The sequence below is a fragment of the Spinacia oleracea genome, chromosome 1, assembly GCF_020520425.1.
Source record: "Spinacia oleracea cultivar Varoflay chromosome 1, BTI_SOV_V1, whole genome shotgun sequence".
Classification (NCBI taxonomy): Eukaryota; Viridiplantae; Streptophyta; class Magnoliopsida; order Caryophyllales; family Amaranthaceae; genus Spinacia; species Spinacia oleracea.
This window is the reverse complement of record NC_079487.1, coordinates 84988407-85015903: the sequence shown is the minus strand read 5'-3', so window position 1 is coordinate 85015903 and position 27497 is coordinate 84988407. Positions and strand designations below refer to the sequence as shown.

Genomic DNA, 27497 nt, shown 5'->3' with positions numbered 1-27497 from the left:
TAGCTTTGATGCTCAACATCCCGAATGAGTGGGACGGAATGACCCTTCGGGTCGAACGAAGAAAAGAGCCGGCTTATTGCTGTGCCATAGACTCCGAACCTAAAAATACCGAAGAAGAACCATGGTATACGGACATCCTTCGTTATAAAACAAGTGGGGAATTCCCCCCAAACACCTCCCCGCGAGCACAAAGGGCCCTACGCCTCCTCGCGTCACAATATAGCATAATCTTGGGAGAATTGTACAAATACACGCCAAATAAAATCAAGCTACTTTGTGTTCACCAAAACCAAGCCCAAAGACTAATGGAAGAATACCATAACGGCGTGTGCGGACCTCATATTAACGGCAAAATGCTATCCCGAAAAATATCCCGCTCAGGGTATTATTGGACCACCATGGAAACCGATTGCCATCACTTTGTGAAAACCTGCCCAAAATGCCAAATTTTCAGTAACCTTAACCACTTACCTCCCTCAGAACTATACACATTCACTTCCCCATGGCCCTTTTCTACCTGGGGTATAGACATAATTGGCAAAGTAACACCCACAGGTGTAGGGGGACACGAGTACGTTTTATTCGCAATTGATTACTTCACTAAAAGGGTAGAGGCGGTCTCCTACGCAAAATTAGCGGCCAAACATGTAGCTCGCTTTCTTGAAAAGAACATATTCTGTCGATACGGGGTTCCACACGAAATCATAAGCGACCAAGGTTCCCACTTTAGGGCCGAAGTCCAAGACCTACTCGAAAAATATCATGTCAAACATCACAAATCCTCTCCCTACATGCCGCAAATTAACGGCGCGGTAGAGGCGGCCAACAAAAACATTAAAGCCATAGTTGAAAAAATGGCCGAAAACATTAGAGACTGGCCCAACAAATTACACTTTGCATTATGGGGTTATCGAACCTCAATCCGCACCTCCATTGGGGTAACACCTTACTCCTTGGTATACGAAATGGAAGCAGTCCAACAAATCGAGTTGGAAATTCCCTCCCTCCGGATCGTCCTAGAAAGCAAGCTACCCGAGGTCGATTGGGTCCAAGCTAGGTACGACGAGCTCGTCCTTTTAGACGAACGGAGATTGAGAGCTTTACATCACGTGCAAGTGTATCAAAAGCGTATCGCAAGGCAATTCAATAAAAGAGTCAAACCTCGAAATATCAAAGAAGGTGATTTCGTGTTAAAAGAGGTCCGTGCACCTACCATGGACCCCCGAGGAAAATTCCAGCCTAATTGGACCGGACCATACTTTGTAAAAACCATCCTACCAGGCGGTGCAGTCCAATTGGCTGACATAGATGGAGCGGAATTCGCTAACCTCACGAATTTAGACCAATTAAAAAAATATTATATTTAATAAAGTTCAGTCCGGAGTTAAGGCATTTAAATAATACACATTAAACTCATGAGCAAGCATTCTGCACACTACTCTAACAAAACGGCATAAGAGTCACTAAAATAAAAAAAAACGACGAAAACGAAAAGCTCGCAAGAACTGAGTTTCAACGCCCAGGGCTGGGCGCCATAATTGGTCAAGCCTAGACCTGGGCGCCGATCTTTTCCAACGCCCATACCTGGGCGTCATTCTCTTCTGCCACCAGTCCTCCCGCCTCTGCAAGTGTTCGTACTTCTTTCTCGAATTACCAAAAGAATCACGAACACTTAGGGGGGTAGCAGACGTGTAATAAACACCCTTTTCAAAAAACATATATAGTAAGAACTACGCACGACCTGATTCTGACAAAGATACGTAGGCAATCCTTACCAAGGATTCGGTCCAATAAAAAAAAGGGGAATAATAAAGTCATGGAACACATCGAAAGGGAAAGACATTACAAAGGGCACTATGCCCCGACCCATGCACGAGTAAAGCTAAAAGTCCAAAGATACATCAGATAGCCACAAGAAACTTGTGAAGGCACAAACCCAACTGAGGAGTATGACACGAGTTGACAAGGACAAAAACCCCAAATGTAGACATAAGAAAATATACACATGTAATACCCCCCAAGTAGTCGGCTAGTCTAGTACGTGTGCACTCTTGTACGAACTCATTTTTTTACAATATATGGAATCCTTTCTTTTTCAAAATTTGTAGTTGGTTTGGAAATAAAATGCCGTCATAATGCTACGTGTTGAGACCTCATTTGATAAAGGCAACCTAGCAAGCCCATTGAAGGCTCAAACATTCTTGCACCAAAGATTCGCAAAAATAAATGAGTGTAATAAAACATATATACATGCGAAGTACAAGAATAAATAAAATACAAAAGAGGAGGCAAGCCTAAGTCTCGTCCTCGGCTTCATCCCTCCAAGCCTCGCCGGTCCATCCCGTCCACCCCCCATAGTGCGAGGACCCCCAGCCTGAACCTCCCCAATGCTAAGGTTGCGGCTGCAACTCGGGGCTAGGCTCACGAGCCACTGACAGGGAACGACGCCCACACTCCGGCCCGGATCTCTCCCCAGAAGTACTCGCTCCCACATCAGAACGGCGATGCCGTAGGGGCGAGTGCCGTGCCCGCTCTCTCTCCTCATGGCCGCATCCCCCGAATCCCGACGGGCCCGTGTCATCGGCCCCGGCTCGCCCTGTCTCCGTCTGTAGAAACAAAAATAAAAGTAAGTAACAGAAAACCAAATAAAAGGTACAGATCTCAAAAAAGAAGCACATTACCTGAGTAGAACGGGGGCTCCTGCAAGAAAGTGCGGATCGGGCCTGAACCAACACGGACTTCAACCGGTTGATCACCCCCACCATCGCATTGGCCGTACGAGCCAGGACCTGAAATGGGAATGTCAGTAACAAAAGAAGACAAAAAAGAATAAGAAAGATGCATAAATGAAAGGTGCATACCGCCTGTACTCCCTCAGGGAGCGGAGCATGGAAAACCCGGCCCTCCGGGATAATCTCCACAACCTCGGATCCACCCTCCCCAATATATGAGATCCGAGCATCGGGAGGCACCCATCCCCCTAACAAAGGATCAGGATGCTCCTGTACGAAACACGATAACATGAATACATGGGCACGAGCGGGGGAATGTAGCAAAAAAATTATAAGAATAAAAAGAGCGACTTACAGCGCCAGGCTCCGGGAGACGAAGAGAACTCAAGATGAACTGATGATGGTTAGCTCCCGCTATCACCAACTCCGTCGCCGGGACGCCCGCCCTCGAATGAACCCTCCAGGCCTCGCCTATCGAACAGGTGGCCAACATGGTCGCAGGTGGAGGATGAGGCACCGAGAAGACTCCAACGGTCTGCATACGTACCCGCTCTCCCAGATACCAGACGGGGTCACGGCGACCAATGAATAAAACCCGCATCTGGCTCAGGGCATACCTATCCCTGACCGAAGCGTATGCACCCCTAAAAGAGAGTCATGGGTCCAGACCACCTATTTGTGAATAACAAACACAATCAGATCTCGCACACCAAAAAATAAATAATAAGAAACGAGATAGGGAAAAGGTGCTTTACATGCTCGGGGTTCCCGTCCCGAATGAGATCCCACACGGTATCAGGCGGCGGACGCGCCGTCAATTTCTTCTTCCAGCCCCAACGACGACCAGCAGGGTACTCCAAAGGCCTTTGCCCCTTTCGGGGAGCCAGCCAAGGTAAATGCTCAAAGGCCCAAAGCTATAAAAGAAAGAAAATGGACAGTAAAACAAAATGTATATCAAAGAGCCCAATAAAGACATGAAAGCAAAAAAGAGCGAGGCACATACCTCAATCAAGCGCGGCACCCCCGCTAATGCGATGGCGAAATGACGTCTACGGGGGTCCGACTCTTGCACCGCCAGACTCATCTGGCCCACGAGCGTCGCATAGCCCAAATCGCCCCAGCAGCAGGCACCTAGCGAAGATACGTCCTCCACCCAATCTATCCACCTCGGGTCAAAGGTGTCAGTAGGGCCCGACAGAAAGGTAGAAGTGATGAAGTGGAGGTAAACCAATCGGGCCTGTCTCAAAGGCGACTCCTCGACCCCACGTTCCAGGCCCCACATCAAGTCAGCATAGGGTATCCCACGGGCCTGGTACGAAGGCAATCTCTGACCTAGCCACGAGACCATGAGCCTAGTGCCCTCAGCAACAGTCGGCGGCGGGCCATTAGACCTTAGACGAACGAGAATCCCTGTAAAGGTCAAGCCCGTCAAAGCAGTGTAGTCCTCGGGAATAATCGTCATCTCGCCCCAAGGAAAGTGGAAAGTATTGGTGGTATCCCACCACCATCTCATGAACGACCGCAAGAAAGATAGGGAGATGTTGAGTCGCAGTACCTCCCAGAAAGTCTCAACTACCGGGAACAGCGAACTCTCCCTCACCAAAGCCTGGGCGTCCGAACTTAGGAAACCAAAGACGGTCTCGCTCATCGCCGCACCGTAACCACGGACTGTAGTATCCTTCCTCGCGTGAAGACGGGTGGTCACGTGATGCTCCAGGTCGTAGTGCAAATCCCGACCGTCGTAGTACGCAGGACCCACCCATAGGGGTCCCGGACCAGTAGACTGACGTGTCATGCCACGCTCCGCATGATCACCAGAGGACGGTGATGACTCGCGAGACATGCTGGTCAACGACACAACAATAAGGCATTATACCTTTAACAAGATGGCACTTACCATCCCTAAAAAAGCGCATTCCGCCCATGAAACGGAGTCATACAATTTTGTTCCCTAAAAACATGGTACTAAGTTCAAATTGAGCAAAACCTCCCTAGACAAAAATTAACTCCAACAAAGTCGAAATTCTTTCATAATTTATCACTCATGAATTATGAGGAACGCAAGCAGTATACCAAGAACGCCTACATTGCAAGAAAATACTGGAGTCGTAGGTACACTTGGGGGCTAGTATAAATGTGCCCAAATTCAACAAAAACCAACATACTTGCGAAAATTAACATGCACAAACTAATTAACATGTCATATAGAACATTTTCAGCTATCTAATTGAAAGAAAGGGGCACGAAATCAAAAACCCCCAAATCAATTTCAAGTTCAAGAACACTCAACAAAAATACTCAAATTTGACAAAAGCTGAAAAATTACTGAAAATTACTTACATTGGGAGGATTAGGAAATGACTTGGAGTAGAATTCGTGAAGAAAAATGAAAGAAACGAGTGGAAAATGAGTAAATTGAGTGAGAAGCTCGAGCAAAAATGGCGAAAGAATGGAGGAAGAAGGAGACGGACCGCACTTTTAAAGGCCAGCCTCCCCCTTGCATTTTCAACGCCCAGCTCTGGGCGTTAGAAATTCTCGCGCCCAGTTCTGGGCGCTGAAAATGCTTCCCCAGACAGCGAATATTCGCTGTCGGGGCATGCGCAAGTTTCCTTTTGTAAGAATTATCTCTTGTCTTAATATTCCTTTCCCGCGGAAAAACAACGGTATTCCAAAAATCTCGTTATTTATTAACGAGAGACATACACGGCGTGGACCCACTTATAGGACACGACCACTTGGAAAATATTGCGACCCACAAACAGGTCGTAATCATGAAAGCCTTTTATAAAGAATATATATAGGCAAAGAAAAAAGAAAATGAATTCTCCAAAAACAAAAAAAAAGGTTGGCCATCTTCAGCAGGCGGGGTTTGCGTCACTAACCGCGCAGGTCCTCAGTTTTCAAAAATAAGACAAAAACAGGTTCGCCCACCTTCAGCGGGCGGGGTCTGCGCCACTAACCGCGCAGGTCCTTACTTGTTGCAGCAACCGGTTTATCCTTTTCCAAAAATCAAAGGATGGTTTATCTTTTTCCAAAAATCAAAAGGTGGTTTATCTTTTTCCAAAAATCAAAAGGTGGTTTATCTTTTTCCAAAAATCAAAAGGTGGTTTATCTTTTTCCAAAAAAAAAAGTGGTTTATCTTTTTCCAAAAATGAAAAGATGGTTTCCCTTTTCCAAAAATCAAAGGATTGGTTTTCCGCTTTTCCAAAAAAGAGCGATGTGCTGGATTTTTCTTCGTTTTACGTCCTATAAAAACAAGGGGGTTTTCTCGTTTAGCTAACCCTGAAAATGAGAATCTTTAAAAACATTCTTACCTCGTGATCGGGCTTGGCCAGGCCTGGTTACACTTTATAGCTTTGATTTCGAAAACATCTGTAGATACTTCCAATGACACAGTGAGGGAATTTCTATACAACTGTAGGTACTTCCAATGACAAAGTGAGGGAGTTTCTATACTTAACAAATTCCAATGACACGTGAGGAATATGTTAACACTTCAAGTGATGACCCTTAAGTCAAATGTTATCACTCGGGGGCTCGTGAGACCCTCGCAAAACAGGTCACATACACCATGGCTTGTATGACGCACTCCGTCTGATACTTTGACCATCGTCTTACTCCAAGACTCAGTCAAAGTGGGGGCTAACTGTAGACATCTACTTTTGTCCCCATTCCCGAAAGGGAAGGTTCGATGATGAGAACATAAATCTCCACTTGGCAACGCATCTCCTATAAAATAACGAATCTCAATCACCCTTTTCATTTCAGCCAAACCTGCTATTTATAGAAACCTGCTAAAAATAGTAACTGCCATAACGGGTAGTTGTTAAAAGTGGCAAGACATAAAAGATAGAAATCTGTCAGAATTAGGTGTTGCATTCCAACATAAATCCTAAAAGAGATAGAATTTCCAAAAGGAATTCTGCTCCTGGTATAATTCGAAAATAAGAGTTACGTATTAATTAAAATCCTAACGAACCTAGAGTTCGTAACGGGCCCAGACGCATTCCGTCATAAAGTTGATACGCACTAAAAGACTCGGATAAAGTCTCAAAAGCTCCGTGTTCTACGAGTCCAAATCTGGCAAGGAACTCGGCCCATACCCTATTTTCAACGCCTGGTTCTGGGCGCCGAAATCTTCGGCTCCCAGCCCTGGGCGCTGAAAATACCTAGGGTCGTGTCGTCTCCAAATTCTTCTTGGATTCGGATTCTGAAGATCTATCTTTCCACGAACTCTTTCCCTATAAATACAGCCTCAAAACCGACGTTAACACAACACACAATTCCTAATCTGAGTATTGACTCCAACCCTAAGCCTAAGCCTCACGCTGCGAAATTGATCCCGCGTTCTGTCGCAATCGACCCAAAAGTCGAACAGAACGTATCCTGTCCCTTGTAGCTGATGAATTAAGCCTAAATACTGGAACACTGCTCAGAAACCCGAGATTCGTTAAATAAAAGGAGAAATAGCAAAGCCAAGTGGTTAGTTTTCTGAGAACCGTGACACACCTCTCAAGGGTGCGTTGTAATGTGTCCCTTCGCATGATTTAATCGCTTTCATCACCCTTTTATAAAATTGTTAAACTATTAATTTGATTGATCTATCACGCCTAATAAAGATAATACCTTGGACAATTGAACTATCATGCTAGGCACCTTAAATCAATCTAAATAAGATAATCACGATCGATTTAGTATTATGTGTTGCATATTGCTAAAATCAATTCAGAGTAGTCTAATAGTTTAAACACATGCCCCTTCAATTATTTATGCTGAGCTAGTAAGGATAACCTGCCTCTGGAGTTATCGATGAGCACTCCTCTCGGTAGTTACAGTCCCCCGAACTCTCAATCTCTGCCCTGCGGGTGTACGTTGAGCGATCGCCACACTAGGGATCACAAGGGAACCTATGGTCGTCGTGGTCGAACATAATTGCACTCCCTTTATGTCACAATAACCGGGTTTTGTCAGTTTTTCTCATTGTCGTTAAAAACTGAATGGCGACTCCTATATTACTAGTCGATTGGGTGTAAACTCACAGGAAATCTAACTACACTTGATCTGACAACGTCACGCCCACGAGGGACGAGGTCATGCATTAGCCTCGTGCTTTTTCGACCCCCTCACAGCGGGTAAAAGATGTACTCGATCTCTCTCCTTCCAACAATTTATGTGAACAATGCCCTCCCAAACTCACAACACTCGTGTGTTTAAAAAGACATTCACTAAACCTATTAGTCGACTCGAAATATGTCACGTTATAACTTGCATTAATAAACAACTAGTTTTTCATTAATATGACTCTATGCACAAAGGCCAGAAGGTCTTCAAAGCTTGTAATGTAAGGCTTAGGTAAGGGTATGGTAAAATTTGAGCGTAAAACTTTAGCTTTGGGGAGCCGAAATCCTTATATATCCCGTGATCAAAATCCTAATGTATCCCGTGATCAAAATCCTAATAGATTCCTAACCAAATCAACTAGTCAAGCACCAAATACACAAATAGTTGGTCAAAGTTGACTCATGCTAAGGAACCAAAATAGTCGAATATCAAATCATAGCTAACATGTCCTCATTATTCATCATCAAATACCGAGAATCAAAACAATTTTCAATCCAGGGGCACATGGAAGCATGATCTAGTATTCACCAGAATGTATTTTTGTTCTTTATTGTTTTTTTCAAAGCGATAAATTTATCCTAAAAAGCAATAAAACACACCAAATCAATAAATAAAGTATAGGTAGGGAGGAAGAGAAATCATACCTAGTATATACAAATAAACAATGAACATCCCCAAAGATAAATAAGACAATGTCCTCATTGGCTCAAATGGGTATGGAACCATCACCAACTCATCCTTGGTGGCCCGGGCCACTCTGGTCCATATCATCACCGAACTGGCCACAATGACCGCTAGGACCCTCTTCGTACCTTGGAAAATCATTATGCCCGTAGTAGCAAGTGGGTGTGAAGGTACCCATAGCTATCCGGACTCCATATCCCTCTAGAGGGTAGCCGAACCATGAAGGGTGCTGAGCCTCCTGAGGCACCACCTCCTGCCTAGCAAAATGATCATAAATGGGGAACATGGCCCTCTGGTGATCACTCTCGAAGTGATCAAAACGGATCTCAAGCCGTCCTATACGCTGATCTAGAGAGCCAAGTCCCTCCTGTAGACCCGCGCTAGTAGTGGCTCTAGCCTCTCTCTCCTGACGTCCTCCCCTACGAAAATAGGTGCGAGGCTCGGGCTCAGGTTGTGGATGTGGTGGTGGTGGGGCTATAGGGTTGATATTGTCACTGATAAACAGGTAGTGGGGTTGACCGGTGTCGAACCTAGTGCGGCCTTCCGAGTCGGGCAAAAAGAAAAGCCCATTTCTCTTAAACATCCAAAACATAAGACCGGGCCGAAGCAATTGATGATCGGAGTATAGCCGGCGCAATGACCCAAAGTAGGTCAAGTCAAGCAAAGTAGGCACAGAAACCGATACATGGTTCCTCTCAATAAAACCCACAATAGAAATGGCAATATGCGTGATCAATCCCCCAAGAACAATTTTCGTGGTGTACTGGGAGATTGCCACAGATTTGAGGTGACTTGCCAAGTGGTGGGCTAAATTAATCTTATATCTATTATCTCCCCCATACACATAACCACCTAGTATCTCTAGCTCAATACTCCTCACATTCTGAGGCTCATCTCTACCAAAAATAGTGAAACCCAAGAATCGGAAGAAAATAACGGGGACAAGGTGTTAAAGAAGCATACAAATGTTGCATGCTATCGAGCTCATTATCGCCGGTTAGCTTTCCCCATATTTCACAATTATTATGGGCTTCCCCAAGAAACCTATCATGCTAAGGGTGAGTTTATCCCTAGTCTTGAAGGGAGTCTCGAGGTGAGTCTCAAGCCTAAATCTTTGGATAGTGTGGTAAAAGATTACACTAGTCTTGAAGTGAGTTTGAAAATCCAAGACTCACTCAAGACTCACTTAAGACTCCACTTTTTTATTCCTCCAATCAAATCATGCCACATCATCAAACTTAATTTATCTTATTTCACCCAACTAAGGGTGAGTTTATCCCTAGTCTTGAAAGGAGTCTCGAGATGAGTCTCGAGTCTAAGTCTTGGGATAATATGCTAAAAGACTTCACCAAGTCTTGAAGTGAGTTTGAAAATCCAAGACTCACTCAAGACTCACTTAAGACTCCACTTTTTTCTCCCCCCAATCAAATCATGCTACATCATCAAACTTATTTAGCTTATTTCACCAAAAAAAATTAATTATATTTTTACACTTTTGCTGCAACTTCCAACGGCTATATTTTCCAACCCTTTAATTTTCAGCTGCGTGCACTTCAATGGGTTAACAACTATAATTTGTGAGCTATAATTTCTGATAATATTTCCATAGTTTTACTTGAAAAATATACTTCGTATACTTCATGGATCCGAATAAACATTTTGATTTAAATTCTCTTTTCAATTTATTACAAAACAATCCTCAAATACAATCCATGTTGACGTTAACTCAACAAGACCAATCCTAGAATATGAGAAACGAGAAAGTGGAAAATTTAACCCAATTTCTCCAAACACCAAATTTTCAATCTACTCATACTAGTCAAAATATCGACTAGCCTTCCATTTCATCCGTTAGTGTTGAATCCACTTCCGACATCCCATATACTTTGTTGTATATAACTATATAAGAAAACATAAGTTCAATATTTTTTAGAAAATATACCAAAAAAAAACATAATAAAATATTATTTTAGGAGTTAGGTAAGTCTGAGGTGATGAGTCTGTGAATAATGTGTAAAAATAGGGAGAGTCTTGTGTGAGTATGGATAATGAAAAAGTTAATGGAAAACTGATGCGGCAGAGTCTGAAGATCGGAGGTGAGTCTGGGGATAAACTCACCTAGTCTGGAAGGGAGTCTCAAGGTGAGTCTCGAGTCTAAGTTTTGGAATAATGTGGTAAAAAGACTACACCAAGTCTTGAAGTGAGTTTGAAAATCCAAGACTCACTCAAGGCTCACTTAAGACTTCACTCAATCAAATCATGCCACATCATCAAACTTAATTTATCTTATTTCACCAAAAAAATATATATATTCTTATTCACTTTTGCTTCAAAGTTAATTTATCTTAATTATTTCACCCAAAAAAATTAATTATATTTTTATTCAAAAAAAAATCAATCTTAAAATATGAGAAACGAGCAAGTGGAAAATTTAAGCCAAATTCTCAATCTACTCATACTAGTCAAAATATTGATCAGCCTTTCGTTAGTGTCGAATCCACTTCCGACATCCCATATACTTTGTTGTATATAAGAAACCATATTTTTAACAATATTTAGAAAATGTACTCAAAATAAATATACATAATATATTATTTTAGGAGTTAGGTGAGTCTGAGGTGAGTCTGGGAATAATGTGTATAAATATGGAGAGTCTTGTGTGAGTCTGGATAATAAAAAAGTTAGTGAAAAGCTGATGTGGCAGAGTCTGAAGATTGGAGGTGAGTCTGGGGATAAACTCACCCTAAGTAGATAAACCAAAGATCCTCCCAAAATCTATAATGGACATCTCAACATTCTAATTCATGATTCTAAAGTGCACTCTAGTTATGTCCTTATGACCATTTCTACGGAAATCAAAAGAGCTCAGAAATTCTAGGGTTAACCTTCTAAAGGTTAATCTAAATATGCTATACATACTCTTCATGCCAGCGCCAGTAAATAGTTTTTTACAATCAGATTCGATTCCCATATCATTCAAAGATTGTTGATCAATAAATTTAGTATGAATTACCTCCCTCGTTTTGAGGTGAAGAAGACGACCTTTTCGCTCCTCACTTGTGAGGACACTTTCTGGGAAGTCCTGGTTGGATTCGATAAGAGCTGATGGTGGTGCTAAGCTTGTTGGTGCTTCCTGTTGTCTCCTTGTTGTCCCCGTGCATGTTCTTTTTTATCTTGAAGCCATTGGAGAAGAGGAAGTCGAGTTCTTGAATTTTTGGGATTTTTGGGGTTTTGGCGGAGAAAGAGAATTAGTGGAATTAATTGAGTGGGGGAAGAAGAGGATGATGTGAGGATGATTTTTATATAAAGAATGTTGAATTTGGTGGAGAGATGAGGGAGATATGGAGGTTGGGGGTTTAACGGAGAAGATGAGTATGCAGAAAAGAAAAGAAGAAAGGAGGGCTCGTATTTGTTGGCCGTGGAAACTCCTCTCGCCCGATCGGGCAAACAACCGCCCGATCGGGCGAGAGCATCTCTTCTCCCGTCGGGCGAATTTCTTTATTTTCCCCCCTTACGCACCCGCCCAATCTGGTGCCTGTCGCCCGATTGCCATCGGGCGATCGGCTCGATGCCTCAATTTCCTCCCTTAGCCAAAATTTAATGCCAAACTTCAAAAAGAATCACCGTATAAAACCGCCCGATCAGGAAACCATCCGCCCGATCGGGTGAACAACTTGCAAGCAGCCTGGTCGGGCATTTCCTCGCCCATCGGGCGAATTTCTTCACCAATTATGCTCTGCGCACGTGCCCGATTGCTATCGGGCCGTCGACTTGGTGCCCCGTTTCTACGATTTTCCAACTTTTACGCACTTGGGGTCTCAAATCTGCACACAACTCAACATTCAAAGGGTAAAATTCTCTCCTCTCACCTCTCTAATTCTTAAAACCTAGGCTAAAAACACACAAAAATACGAAAAACAAAATTACTCTAAGTAAAGAAATAAATTATGGGTTACCTCCCGCAAAGCACTGGTTTATTTTTAGGTCCCGCACGACCTTGTTACCTCATTGTAGCTCATGTGGCAGGATATTGGAGGTATTGAACCTCAATAACTCCTAAAGTATCCCCCTCATGGTACAACTTCAGACGTTGTCCGTTTACCTTGAATTTGTCGCGCCTTTATCATTTTCTACTTCGACATACCCCAATTTGTTGACTGTAGTCAAAGTGAATGGTCCAGACCATCTAGACTTCAGTTTTCTGTATTAAGTCTTGAATTAAACAATAATACCTAAAGTCGTATCACCTGATCAAAGATAAACCTAAAATCAGTAGCTAAATAGCAAGGGAAGTCAGGATCGAATCCACAGGGAAACAATGTTCTTTCCACTACTAAAATAAAGATCTAGAGTATTGGTAACATGAATAATAGTTGGTTTAAGTAATTAAACCACTACACAAATTAAACAAGGAGAAATCAAATAATAAAAGGCCTAGGGTATAGGTTCACCAATGAACAATAATCAGGGATGAGAAACAATCACTAACGGTCAATGAAGAAATTAATCAGATTAGCATGCTCTCTCGAATCGATACTAATCATAGAATTGGATTAACAGGCTCTCACAATTTATTAAACCCAATTCTGTAATACCCCAGATTTTTAAACTATGCTAATTATTTTAATTAGCTTTTCTAATTAAGCTTTAACTTGATTAATGAAGATTTCTAAATATTTTAAGTATTATTTTCAGGTTTTACGATTATGTTAAAGCTTGGTTTTATTAGTAAATTTTTAGAAAAAGGAGAATTAAAATCTAAATATATAAACTTAATTACTGAATTGCCCCTATATGAGTAAATCAGGTTCTCAGTTCCTCTTCTTCTCTTCAACCGTGTCACCATGAAATGGAGCTCAACCACCAACATTCTATGTGTCACTACAATAATCAATTCCCTTGCTAATTCATCAAACCTATTTGCAATTCGTAAACCTAAAACTAGTGTAGCTACTCCTAATCACCAAACTCTTGGCTCAAATCTCTTACACTTGTCTCTACCAACAATCTGAGTTGTTGCATCCAGAGAACACCATTGCTCCTATAAATAGTTGCGCAATCATCCCAGAAACAATACAATTCAAATTAACCTTCAATTCCTAAACCACCATTAAAGCCCTCTTAAACAAATTCAATTTCTAGAAATTACCAAAACCACCACCATTACTCACCATTGCCGCCCCATTCTACCGGAAACCACCACCATTGATCACCCAAATTACCCTCAGCCTCCGAGCACCATCAACTCCACCATTGCTCGCCTCCCTCCTCCTCTCTCTCCTACGGTCTTTTCCTCCCCTACATTTCCTTGTCGTCGCAGCCGCAGTAAACACCACCGGCGCTATTACCGCCGTGCCTCGGACCACCCAGCCCCGCCAAGTGCTGGTGAGCTTCCTTGCATAGGACCGGTCAGCCACCCTTTTTCCTTCCTCCTTCCCTTTTTGCGGTTCCCTTGCGGCATTGTTGTTCCTTTGCTTTGTGAATCAGTGAGTAAACCTCCGTATTTTATAAACTTTGTTTTGGTGAAGTATAAATGGGCTTTTGTTCTATTAGCTATAGTGGGCTTTGTTTTTCATTAAAAAAAACTATCTAGGATTTATATTTATAGTTGACTTTCAAGAGATATATTAGAATTAACATATTAGTTAATTAAGTTTTAAAAGCTAATCAATATATTCTTATAACTTTTAAAAAGGAAATGTGTTTTATTATTATTATTATTATTATTATTATTATTATTATTATTAATAATAAAAGAAAGTGATAAGTTGACAATACTTATTTTTCATAAAGATCTCGACCCTCGGAGCTCAGGAAGGACGATCATCAAGGCTACAGAAAAAGTCTAGCCAATCATGAATTTAGGTAACGGCTATTGCTAGTACCCGCAAGTCCCTTCTAAATGAGATTATAAAATTACGATGTTACTTTGAATTACTTAATCATTTTATCGTGTTTTATCATTTGCGGAAAAGAAGTATGCTTTGAGTAAACTATTCCATATTTATATGATATTTATGAGAACCATGAAACAACTATGTTTTATTGATCACCTGATCTCAAGAGTTATTTTACTTCAACTGAAGTACAGAGGTTGAGAATTATAAAAATAATTAAAACATGATAAATAAAAGTGAAAGACCTAATTTTGTTGGCAGTATCAGTTCACAGGATTACAGTTCACAGGTTACAGTTTCGGGTGATCAATTAAGAACTATATGATAACTTTGAATTAAAAGGAGTAAAAACACACTAAGTTAAAATGAATATGAACGAGCGTGAGAGTAGGCACGGGATAGAAGGGATTTATTTTCTAAAATTTTCGTAATCATGCATGATTGGCAGAATGTCGACCATTGAGGGTACTCATGACGATGCTTTCCGTGATAATGGCGCCCACGATGATGACAATGAGGAACAACCTCAAGGAGGTCATGAAGAAAGGATGGAACAATTAGAAAACGTTAGTGCAATGTTAGCTGAGCTAATCCAAGATTCTCGGAAGAAGAAAGATGTAAACGAGAACGAGAGCGCAACAATGTTCAAGAACTTTTCACCGCTCAACCCACCATCCTATGATGGCAAGCCTGATCCAGTTGAGTTCGAGGATTGGATAAGTCGCATTGATCAGTTGTTTGAAACCCTGCAATTCCCGGAGAAATGGAGAGTTGACTTTGCGGTGTTTTATTTAACGGGGCAAGCAGGATTATGGTGGAAAGTCAATAAGGAACGAAAGAATGTGCCGAGATTTGGTTGGAACCAACTCCAGAAGTTAATGAGAGATAAACTTTATTCACCATCATTGAGGAAACAAAAGGAAGATTAATTCCTCCACTTGCAACAAGGAACAATGAGCGTTCTTGAATACTCAAATAAGTTCAGGGAGTTGTCAAGGTTCACGCCAGAGCTAGTATCGACAGAGAAATCCAGAATGAATCAATTTGAGCGAGGTCTCCACCTTAAGTACCAAGATAGGTTGTCCACTCAAAGGTTCACTTCTTATCAAGATATGGTTGACATTGCAGTTAATGTGGAACGCGTGGTGCTACTCCGAGAATCACAAAATGCCGGATACAAAAGAAAGAATGATAATCAAAACTAAGGAGGATCAAAGAGGCCTAACCAAGGCTATCAAGGAAATCAAAGGAGGAATAACGCTGGAAATAAGGGACAAGGTTATCATGGAGGCAACAAAAATCAGTATAATAGTTCACAAGAATGTGGCAAATATGGAAGAAGGAGTCATGTTGAGAGCGAGTGTCGAGCTGGCACAAACACCTGCTTTCGATGTGGGAGCCTTGATCATTACCTCAGAGACTGTCCAAGACCACCAGCGCCAATCACAAGAGGACTAGTGCCAACCACAAGAGGACCAGTGCCAACCACGAGAGGACCAGCGCCAACTATCACTGATTATGGACGAAACAACAACAACAACAACAACAACAACAACAACAAAAACAACAACAACAACAACAACAACAACAACAACAACACAAGAGGCGCAAACTGCAACCCACCACGACTACCGACAACTGGGAGAGTTTTCGTGATGAGGCAAGAGGAGGCAGATGAGGACGATAATGTTACCACTGGTACTTTCTCTATCCACTCTTCACCTGCCCATGTTCTCTTTGATTCTGGAGCTTCACATTCCTTTATTTCTCCATCATTTGCAAAGCGCTTAAAATTAAAACCACGCTATGATTTTCATGCTATGAGTATTGCCCTTCCTAGTGGAAAAATTGTGAAATGTAGAACCCTATATAGAAATTGCCCTATCATGTTAGAGGAGGTAGAGTTCCTAGATGATCTAATAGCTTTTGACCTATCTGATTTTGATGTGATTTTGGGAATGAACTGGTTGACAAAGTATGAGGCTAGCATTAATTGTTTGAGGCAGAGTGTGACCCTTACAACACAAAATGGTGATAGGATTTCGTTCCAAAAATCAGGGAGAAAACCGACGATTCAAATTGTCTCTGCTTTGAGAGTCCAGAAAATGATTGATAGTGGATGTACCGGCCATCTTTGTAGTGTGGTTGACCTTAATACTCCCGAACCATCCATTACCAACATACCCATTGTATGTGAATACCCAAATATTTTTCCCGAGGAGATACCTGGTATGCCCCCACCAATAGAGTTAGATTTCAGTATTGAACTTATTCCAGGATCCTCCCCTATTTCTAAGGCACCATATAGGATGGCACCAGCTGAGTTACAAGAGTTGAAGAAACAATTAGATGATTTGCTTGAAAAAGGGTATATCCGACCGAGTGTTTCACCTTGGGGAGCCCCAGTCTTATTTGTGAATAAGAAAGATGGAACTTTGAGGTTATTCATAGATTATAGAGAGTTAAACAATATTACTATTAAGAATAAATATCCTTTACCCCGTATTGATGATTTGTTTGACCAACTTCGATGTGAAAAAGTGTTTTCAAAGATAGATTTGAGATCTGGATATCATCAACTTCGTATTAAGCCCGAGGATATCCCAAAGACTGCCTTTAGAACCAGATATGGCCACTATGAGTTTGTTGTCATGCCTTTTGGGTTAACCAATGCTCGAGCTGTATTTATGGACTTAATGAACCGCATTTTCAAACCAAACCTTGATAAGTTTGTGGTTGTTTTCATTGATGATATTCTGATATATTCTGGGAGTAATGAGGAACATGACGAGCATTTGAGGAAAGTGTTAGACACATTAATTAAAAACCAGTTGTATGCCAAGTTGTCAAAATGTCAGTTCTGGCTTAGAGAAATATCATTTTTGGGTCATATTATCTCTGATAAAGGAGTATATGTTGATCCTGAGAAAATAAAAGTAATTGTGGAATGGCCTAGACCAACTAATGTCCCTGAAGTACGAAGTTTTATAGGTTTAGCAGGATATTATAGCAGATTTGTTCAAGACTTTTCTAGAGTTTCCTTACCCATAACCCGCCTAGTTAGAAAGAACACAAAGTTTGAGTGGAGTGATGATTGTGAGTCAGCATTTCAAGAACTCAAGAGACGTCTCACCACTGCCCCTATTCTTACCTTGCCATCTGGAACCGAGGGGTTTGTTATCTATAGTGATGCTTCCAAGCATGGTTTAGGATGTGTTCTAATGCAGAAGGAAAAGTCATAGCTTATGCTTCCCGCCAACTCAAACCCCATGAACAGAACTACCCTACTGTAGGGGTTTTTTTTTTCCGGTTTTTTCATGAAATGCCCCCGAGGTTTCATGAAATGCACCAAATACACCTGCGTGTTTCAAAATACATAATATACCCCTATTTTCCCGTACTGTTCATAAATTGCACTTGAACTTAACGGACGTTAGTCCTCCGTTACCATGACTTTACGTTTTTGCCCTTATGTATTGTTTAGCGCAATTCCTTCCCTTACGCTTTCTCTCTCCTCTCATTCAACATTTCAACCCACCCAACCCCCACCATTGAACCAACACCACCCCTCACCTCCGTCACCACCTTCTCCTCCGCTACCGTCGCCAACCTCGGCCTAAGGTTCGAATTCCTCGGTTGCGCCGAAGCTACCAGTTACTTCTCAGACATCAACAAGCTTGATGTTAATCTATGAATACATTCCCAATAAAAGCTTGGACCGCTTCATATTTGGTTTGATTTCTCGACTTCACATCCATATATGTTTGGGAAAGATGAATTTAGTGGGAATGATATGATGGGATATGTCGAAATGTTTTGGGGATTAGATGTGGGAGGAATTGAAACCTGAAGGTGGTGATTATTGGTGGTGTTATCGGGTTGGGTTGGGAAATTGGGTGGGAATTTTGTGGGTTGGGTTGGGAAATTGGGTGAAAATAAGAATGTTCAAGTAGTGTCATTTCAGAAACCAATTGTGAAGATTCGGGTGTCGGATTTGTTAGTCGCCACAAGTGGTTTTAGTGATGGCTGTTGTTGTTGCTGTTGGTGGGATTGTAATTGTTGTTGTTGCTGCTGCAATTGTAATTGATGTTGCTGAGATTATAATTGTTGCTGCCTTAATTGTGTATCTAACATTGACCACCAAAATTCATTTGCCCATATAAGGCAGCTTGTGCTTGTTGTCTTAACAATTGTTGTTGTTGCTATTGTTGCGGATTCCCTTGTTGCAATTGTTGTTGTTGGTGTTTCTGTTGTTGCACTTGCGATTGTTGTATCTGATTCACTCTCGACAAAGAGGCAGATCGATGTGTTGAGCCATGGTTTAAACACCAGAATATATGCTCGAATGTGGTACTACTTGATGATGATTTGGAAGTTAGAATCACTGAACTTGAGTAGGTTAGGCTCATGGGTATACGGAATTCAAATGGTAGCTCTGTTGCTAATATTGACACCTATACAACCCTCATTGATGGGCAGGGAATTTTGATAGAGCATATAGTTTGATGGATTTAATGATGAAAGAAGGTTGTTGACTCCTAATATTTATACCTACAATGCGATTATAAGTGGCCTCTGCAAGAAGGCCGTGAAGATTTGAGGAAGCTTATGAACTGCTTGAGGAGGGTAATGAACAAGGTCTGCAAGCAGATAAAATCACTTACGCGAATTCTCATATCTGCTTTGTCAAAGCGCAGTGATATTAAAGAAGCATTGGCACGGCTTTGTAAGATGATCGACTAAAGCGATTCATAATCATTTTATCAAACCAAGCCACCTCCTCTTAATTTGTTGTATTTTTTTGCTGTCTTCTTGGAGCTTCTCCAGTGGAGTACGTAATTGGGTTTTCAAATTCTTGTATAATACAAAATTTAAAAGCAATTTAGGTATTTGATGCAAATAAGTTTAAAAGTAGGTGTATATTGTGCTTAAAGTTTATAAATAGGTGCATTTGGTGAATTATAAACATGACTTAACGGAGGACTAACGGAAAGTCATAATAGGGGTATTTGGTGAACAGTTGGAAAAAAATAGGGGTATACTATGTATTTTGAAACGCGCAGGGGTATTTGGTGAATTTCGTGAAACCTCAGGGGTATTTCATGAAAAAACCGTTTTTTTTTTGTATCAATTGTTTCCCGTTCTACAAGAGGGGCGGTTCTTTAGAAAACCATTGTATTTTTGTACCTCGAAGGAGTCGCCACCAAACATTGTTTAAACTCTCGTTTGGAAAGACCGCACGTGACTCTTTTTTTTTGGATAAGGCTTTGAATCCTCGAAACGGATGGGTGAGATCCGGGCACGGGAACGAAATGCTTATTCCGCGAGCTTTAGAAATATTCAAGTATGTTGGCACAACATTTTCGAAAATATACCCTAGATTAGACTATGCGGGTTTGAATTTAGAGCAAATAGAATCTCTAATTGTATGGTGGTGACTTTGCTTTAAAGATTGATTTAAAGGAACCTAAGGCCGGTTTGTCCAAGAAATTATCTTTGTTAAGCGTGATGTAACCTTGTATTTTGTTGTATTTAGCATATGCGGTGATGAATGCAATAAAGCAAATAAAGCAACATCACAATACTAAATAAAGTGCAGAATTAGTAAATACAAGACCCCCTAGAAATGGACTAGGGAGTAGGTCCAAATTGCCTAGAAATGAACTAGGCAAGTAAAGATGCGGAATTGAAAGTGCGGAATTGAAATTGCGGAATTGAAAGTGCGATATTGAAAGTGCGGTATTGAAATTGCGGTATTGAAATTGCGGAATTGAAAGTGCGGAATTGAAAGTGCGGTATTGAAATTGCGGAATTGAAAGGTGAGATATTTGAAATTGCAATATTGAAAGGTGCATAATTGAAACTTGTACATGGGCACATGAGATTCGAACGCCAAGCGACTCCTTAAAAATAAGTGCGCCCGACACGAATTCAAAGCCAAAAATCTCAACTTGGGAGAGGTTGCTCAACCCAAATATCCTAGACTTTGCATATTGAACTTGAAATTGAAAGCTTGAATATTGAAGTATTGAATCTTGAAATACTTGAAATTCAGAGACTTGAATCTCAAAGGTCGGGCCTTTTAATGTTGAAAAGGTTAGACCTTTAATATGCTCTCGCTTGAAAGGATCCTAGTTTACGGAAGTAGTCATGAGCAACCCTAAACATGGTGGGATCTTGAAATTTGAAAACTTGAACTTGTATATTGAAAAATGGAGTTTTGAATCTCAAAAGACTAAACCTTTAAGAGTGAGAAAGGTGTCATCTTTGATTACTCCATACTTGAAGGTGATTCTGGTTCAAAGAGGTGATTGCAAACAACTTTGAACATCCTTGAATCTTAAAAGTTTGTATTTTTGTATTTTGAAAAGTTTTGATTTTGAAAAAAATGTATGATTGTTGCAAGTGACATTTTTAATAACAAAAATGCCAACTTGCTAATCATTTGGAAATCAAAACAACATGATTGAATATGGTGGGATTCGGAATTACCTATTTAGGTTTAGGCAAGAATTCCTTTTGGAGCTCCCAATTGCTTAGAATTAGAAATTTTGTATGTGTTTTGAAGGGTTTTTTATTTGTATTTTGAGGCGTAATGTCAGTATTACGACGTTGTATTTCGTTGTTCCCCTTCTTTTGATGCTAAAATGAGGTGTATTTATAGGAGGAATGGGTGCAAGACGCCAGCACACGCCAGCGCAGCACGCCGAGGCAACGCTGGGCGCTGGTGACGTGGCGTGAATGCCGCCAAAGCAAGGACGCGGGCTCCGTCCTTGTTTCGTCTTGTAGTGTTGTACCTTTGTACGAATAGTACTAGGCTTGGCGTTTTGTGTTTTCTTGGAGGTTAAGGCATTATTTTGCGTCTAAAAACAAGCCTTTCTCGGGTTTTGAATTCCGGTTTTACGGGACGGGGCCCGACATGCTCGGTTTTGTGGGTCGGCGCCCGAACTTGACTTGCCTTATATGATTTTGAGTGGAAAAGGCCTAGTAAAACCAACGGGATGGTGTACTAGATGAGATTGTACTTGGACTTTGAAATTGGATTTTGAGAATTGTATTTTGTACCGAGTTTCGGGAGGGGAACGGCCTCGGGGATTGGAATTTGGATCTTGAATTTTGGAAATGTTCTTAGCAATTGGGATTTCCGCCTGGAGTTGTTCCAACCGCCTAGTAAGGATAATGGTATCGTCATCATCCCAGAGGGGAGACACAAATTAGGTGTCTACAAAAGCCCCCACTTTGACTGAGCGTTCGGTTAGGAAAGCGCAAGTCAAAGTATTTCGAAAGGGACGGAGAATGATCAAGATGTTCTGCAATCGAGACCACTCTTTGTACGCCGGTACCTGCATAAAACAGGCGTTAGAAAAAGGATAGAGTCTACCTTGGTGCGGTTGTGACGACTACGATTTGTACTTGTACTTTTCCGCCTTCGGTTCAGGACGGAGCTTGGCATCGAAAATTTTGAATCTTGAACATTTGAATTTGAACACCTGGAGTTAATCCGTTGGGGATGTGCTTTGCTGGGGATAAGAGCTTTTTACTGGCCCTTAGAATTTTGAAAATTCGACTGACTTTCCCGGAGCTTGGGTCCGTTGGGAGTTGAATGCCTGAGTCGTTGTATTTTTTGAACTTTGTATTCTTGAAATATTCATCTGTTTGTACTTGGAGATACGGGTGTATACCCGTATTTTCGATGGATGGCCTGATGCGATGTTTGATGCTTGGTGCGGAAGACCGTAGCAGCAAAGGACGGGCAATCAGCACGGGAGACCGCGCGCGCTGAAGATTCGCGCATGCAGCGGACAACACTGGGCGCTGGGCCGGCGTACGGCGCGGGGCTGCGCTATATAAGCGCCCCTTGTCGTGCCATTTTGAGGAGTAATCTCTTGCTTTCTTGTTCTCTTTCTCTCTCAAAGGTCGAATTGTCTTCCCTTGGTCTTGTTCTTGCCTTATCCATGTAAGTATTTCATGTTTTGCTTATGAAATAACTCTAGGGTTGCATGTAGTTTTGATTTCTCGTACTTTGAAATGATGCGTGTATGCTTTAAGCTTCTTGAATCTTGTAGAAGATTGTTTGATAACCACTTGAACTTGAACTGTTGGAACTTGTAGTTTTGAATTTTTTTAAAGTTTTCTTGAATGTCGTACCTGGTAGTTGTAGATAGTAGTCTCACTGGTGACGTAGCGGGGTCTCAGGTAGAGAAATAGGCTAGGATGTCTTGATGTTGTTTTGTAGAGTTTTGAAATGCTGGCTTCGGCATGGGTAGCCTAGGCGTTGATGTTGAACTTGTATACCTGCCTCGGCGTGGGTAGCCTAGGCGTTGGTGTTGAACTTGTATACCTGCTTTGGCATGGGTAGCCTAGGCGTTGGTGTTGAACTTGTATACCTTCTTCGGCGTGGGTAGCCTAGGCGTTGGTGTTGAGCTTGTACTTTGAACTAGAGGTCCACTGGGGATTTGTTTTGAATTTTTTTTTGACTTTGTATAGGCTAGTATAGGATAGCCCCCAGTTTAGAATTTTGACACTTTGTACTCCACTTGATTTAGTATGCCTTGTCACACTCGGAGAAAGCTCGCCGAATCATCTGTGGTTCGAGCTGCTGAGGAGGATGCTTCGGATGATGAAGCGGTTGCAATAAACGCGCCAGGTGGGGGTATGGTTCCCAGGGAGGCGCCCCCTTTCGCTGGCACTGGTTGGAGTCCTTCCGACCTAGTGTTTCGGCCGGAGTGGCACTTGTCTCAGCGGCCTCGCGCTGGCTCGGTGAGTCTTGTACTGTGTTTTGAGTTTGTATCTTGTACTTGTATAGGTTTGGAACTGACTCGTTCACCTGTAGGCTGATGGAAAGCCGTTTCGTACTTTCTGGTCCTTGGTGGAGGTTCAGAAGGCCTTTAAAACTCTTCGTGCTGATGAGGAGGCCATGGAGATTTGGTCACAGACGGGCCTGGCTGATTTCTGGCGTGCCATGGGAGGTACTTCGAGGAGAACGGGGATCAAACCCCGGCTGTGGGCTTTTTTGGAGCGGTGGTGGGATACTACCAACACTTTCCACATGGCATGGGGGAAAATCACCATTACCCCCTTTGAGTTTGCTATGATTACGGGTCTTCCTTTTTCTGAGAGGAATGTGACCTTTGATCCGGAGCTGACGTGGCGCTCTGCCGCTGCCAGGGACTTGCTTGGCCCTGTTGTTCAATTATCGGAGGACGACACCCATGCTTCTGTGACGGTGATCGTGGATGCTATCTGCGGTGTGGGTGTGTCTGCGGAGCAGAGAGTCATGCTCTTCCTCCTAGTTTTGGTGAGCAGAGTGATGGCCCCTGAGCAGGAACAGTCGGGTGCACATCAGATTCCTGTCCGTTCTGCGGGACTTGAGGGCTGTTTCGAGCTACAACTGGGGTGGTTTGGCGTATAACCACCTCTTGTATGAGATGAAGCAGGCCTCCCGGACTGCGCCGGGAGCGACCCGAGCATGGCTGCCTTGTGGAGTGTGCTGGAGGTATTTCAGACTCCTTGTACTTTGTATGTTGTACTTGTATGTTTGTATTTGAACTTGACTGATGTTTTGCTTGCTTCTTGAAAGATTTGGATATATGAGCATTTTCCGACTTTGGCGCCGGATCGTACTAGAGATGCGGCTTACCCGTATGCTGCCTCTTGGATAGGAGCGGTGCGCGTTAGGGTGCCTCTGGCGGCCTCCCGCAGAGCTTGGAGAGTTCTACCTGCTACCGAGGTAATATTTTGTACTGTTTTGCTCTCTTGTATTTGTATTTGTATTGTTGCCTGAGTTGTCTGCTTTGCAGGTGGTATGGCGTCCTTTTGCCAACGCGCCTGTACCTGCCTCGGCTGCTCGTGCCCATTTCTTGCCTGGGCGGCGGGTTTTGCTTCCAGGGGTGTACCGCCATACGTGGTACCTAGGGGAGCGAGTGTCCCTTCAGCACAATTCGGGGGATAGACTTATCCCCAAGGACCCACCGGGGTCCATGCTGGCGTTGGATGAAGAGCTTGCCCGGCTCTATGCGGAGGCTAGGGGCGATGCTGTTTGCCGCTCTTGGAGGGATTTTGTACACAGGAAGGGTAGCTATGACGACTTCCTGAGGAGGCTGGCTCCACCAGTACGCTTCGTACTGCCGGTGAGCTTTTGAACCTTGTATTCTTGTATTCTTGTATTCTGGTATGATTGTATGTAGGAGGAGGAGGTTGATCCTGAGGATATTCCCCATGCTGATAGGATCCTCCGCTATGAGAACTCGGACGGGGAAGAAGTGGTGGAGACCATCCCTGTGGCTTCTCCTCCGCACCGGAGATCATATGATGCTGTACCTGAGCATTATGCTGCTGTAAGTACTGTTGCACTTTCTTGAAACTGATTGTAATCTTGTATTTGGAAATTGATCTTGAATTTTGTATCCAGGCGCCTCGAGCGAGAGTGCGTCGCTTGATGCTTTTGCTTGATTCCTGGAAGAGGCATTGTGCCAAGCTGACCCGAAAGCTTTCTGGCGGGGGCAGAGAGGTGCCTTACTTGATCTTGAAATTTGTATTCTGGAAATCCGAACTTGGATGTGGACTCTTGAAATTGTATTTTGTATAGGAGCGCCGTCGAGATCGTAGAGGATCCGTTGATAGAGAACCCCAGGTGGAGACGTCCTTAAGGCAGGAGGGACCGAGCTTGGAGCTGGGATAGGGGTCTGGTGCTAGTCTCATCAGAGGCATTCTAATGCTGAGCGGGGAGCTTCCCCTTTTGTACATGTTGATCCTACCAGGCATTCGTTTGAAGGTGCAGGCAGTTCGCGGCCCTTTGTTTCTTCCCCTGGTTACTACTTTGGAGGGAGTGATCCTCAGCCTTGGGGTGCAGATTCCTGGGCTTACTATGTAGAGATGGAGAGGATGCACCAGGCTCAGATGTTTGCGCCGTACCAGTATATGGCGATGCCGCCGCCTTATCAATATTCCTCTCCTCAGCAGGGAGTTCATCACTCTCCTGGCACACTTTGTATCTCGGAGCAGGATCCTAGTACCCCTGGGACGGAGCTTGTAATACCCCGAATTTTTAAAACTTGATTAATTATGCTTAATTATTTTTATTTAGCTTAAATCGTTTTAAATCCTAATTTCAAACTTTATTTTAATTTAACGAAGCTTTATTTCGTTTGGAATTCTAATATTGTTACACGATTTATTTTTCAGATTATATAATTTAATTTTATATTTACGAGCTTAACGGCATTTTTAAATCTTAATTATTTTCGGATTCCTAATAATTTCGAAACGTTCTTATTTTATTCGAAAACTAAATTTATTTTTCGTTAACAATATTTTTATAAAGAATTATTTGGAAACTTGATTTTTATTAAACATTACTATTCTAATTAATTTCCTAAAATAACACCAAATTTTCAGAAATTTGCCTAACAAATGAAAATTACTAAAATGCCCCTTAAAAGCACAATCTCTTTTTGACTTCTTTTCCTTGCTCTTCACGTATAAGAATGAAGGAATTCCTTCATTCCTCCTCACCCTCAATTCAGTCTACATTCAACCCTTAAGCCCCAAGAAATTTTCCTTCCCATTCACTCTTCTTGACTCTACAAATCAGCTATAATTTCAACTAAATTCTAACCCAAAAACAAAAACAAATTTCAATTTTCATTCCTCTTGTTCTCTGTGAATTGAACCATCCATAATTACCACCAAAAAACCACCAAATCGTCTCAGTCAAACACCAGCCACCACCACTGCCTACAACCACCAGCACCGACGACCACCGCAATCACCATCGCACACCCACCGTAATTCCCCCTGCTCTCCTTCTCCTTCGTCGCACCACGCCCCACCACCTCCCCTGTTTTCCCTTTCCTCGTTCCCCTTGTTGCGCCACCACATCGCAACCACCACACCCCGTCACCCTCACCAATTGGTGAACTGACCTCCGCCGCCCATTTTCCCCGGCGAGCTGCTCTCCCCTCCGCCCAGAACCACCCACGACACCACCCCTAAACTCCCCTGCTTTGCTCGCCCATCTCGTGCCCTTTCTCTGTCTCCCCCGTCGTCCCGCCGCCACCTATTACCTATCACCACCGCCGCCCTCCGTCGCGAGCAGCCGCGACGTTGAGCCGCCCAGCTCAGCCGCCCAGCTCAGTCGCCCTCCCTCCTCTCCTCTCCTCCTCCCCTTCGCGCTCCTCTACTTCCTTCCTCAATTCGCGCCTCATTCTCTCTTCTTTTGACCACCGTGCCGCCGCCCAGCCTCCACCCACCATCACCTTCGCATCAACCTGCGCCGCCCAGACCGCCGCCTCCCTTCCTCCTCTCCTTTCCCTTTCGTGCTCCCCTGTCTCGCCCCACCCTCTGCCTTGTTCCTTTCCTGAAACCAAAATCAATTTTTGGTTTTGGTTTATTCTCCTTAAAACCCACAATTAAATGGGCCATATTGGTTTGGGCTTTGGGTAAGACATATGAATTTTCAGATTTTCAATTAATCAATATTTATGAATTTTGTTTTCGATATAATTATTCACTAATAAATCGTTATTATTTTTCAGGTTTAATTATTAATTTTACTAAATAAATTATTAGCTTGAATTTACGGAACTTAAGTAATATTTTCATAAAAATCGATTTATGAAATATATAAATATACTTCGATTAAAATTTCGTTTAATAATAATATTTTCATTAAATTTCGAAATTATACTTTTATTATAAATTCATTACTTCTAAAATTTATTTATAAAATACTTATTTTAGATTATCGTTGTAGTACTAATTCAATAAATTTAATATTCTGAAAGAAATCGGACTTGGAGCTCAGGAAGAACGATCCATCAGACGGGAAGTATAAAACGAAGGTTGAGGTAACGGCTATTGCTAGTACCCGCAATCCCTTTATAAATGTATTACGAAATTATGACGTTATGATTGGATTTATGAATTAAATGTTTTGACACGTTTTATGGATTGTGGGAATGAATTATGATTTGTTTGAATTATTCTTTATAATATGATTTGTTTGAGTTTTCTCATAAAATAATGTTTATATGATGCGTTGAATGAAATGATGTTTTATGGA

The 27497-nt window shown here is 42.3% G+C and overlaps 1 protein-coding gene across 2 annotated transcripts; it reads left to right on the top strand.

The window, feature by feature from the left end:
• The first annotated feature begins 19645 nt into the window (after nucleotides 1–19645).
• LOC130465990 (uncharacterized) lies at nucleotides 19646–27258 on the top strand. 2 transcript variants are annotated; one of them, XR_008926002.1, is made up of 7 exons: nucleotides 19646–23194; nucleotides 23268–23930; nucleotides 24015–24164; nucleotides 24235–24564; nucleotides 24663–24771; nucleotides 24846–24944; nucleotides 25023–27258. XR_008926002.1 is itself a non-coding variant. In XM_056834751.1 (6 exons), exons 1-4 carry the CDS (start codon nucleotides 23904–23906, stop codon nucleotides 24675–24677), a joined length of 522 nt encoding a protein of 173 aa, XP_056690729.1. In that variant the 5' UTR covers nucleotides 23214–23903; the 3' UTR covers nucleotides 24678–24771; nucleotides 24846–24944; nucleotides 25023–27258. The 2 variants fall into 2 exon arrangements, 1 of the variants encoding a protein (XP_056690729.1); XM_056834751.1 differs by lacking the exon at nucleotides 19646–23194 and having other exon boundaries at nucleotides 23214–23930.
• Nucleotides 27259–27497: the final 239 nt, after the last annotated feature.

Bases quoted from the DNA above. Each gene is read 5' to 3' on its own strand.
- LOC130465990 (XM_056834751.1), top strand. From the start codon at position 23,904: ATGGCTGCCTTGTGGAGTGTGCTGGAG. The intron at 23,931-24,014 runs GTATTTCAGACT...GCTTCTTGAAAG, and splicing joins CCTTGTGGAGTGTGCTGGAG to ATTTGGATATATGAGCATTT. The intron at 24,165-24,234 runs GTAATATTTTGT...TCTGCTTTGCAG, and splicing joins GAGTTCTACCTGCTACCGAG to GTGGTATGGCGTCCTTTTGC.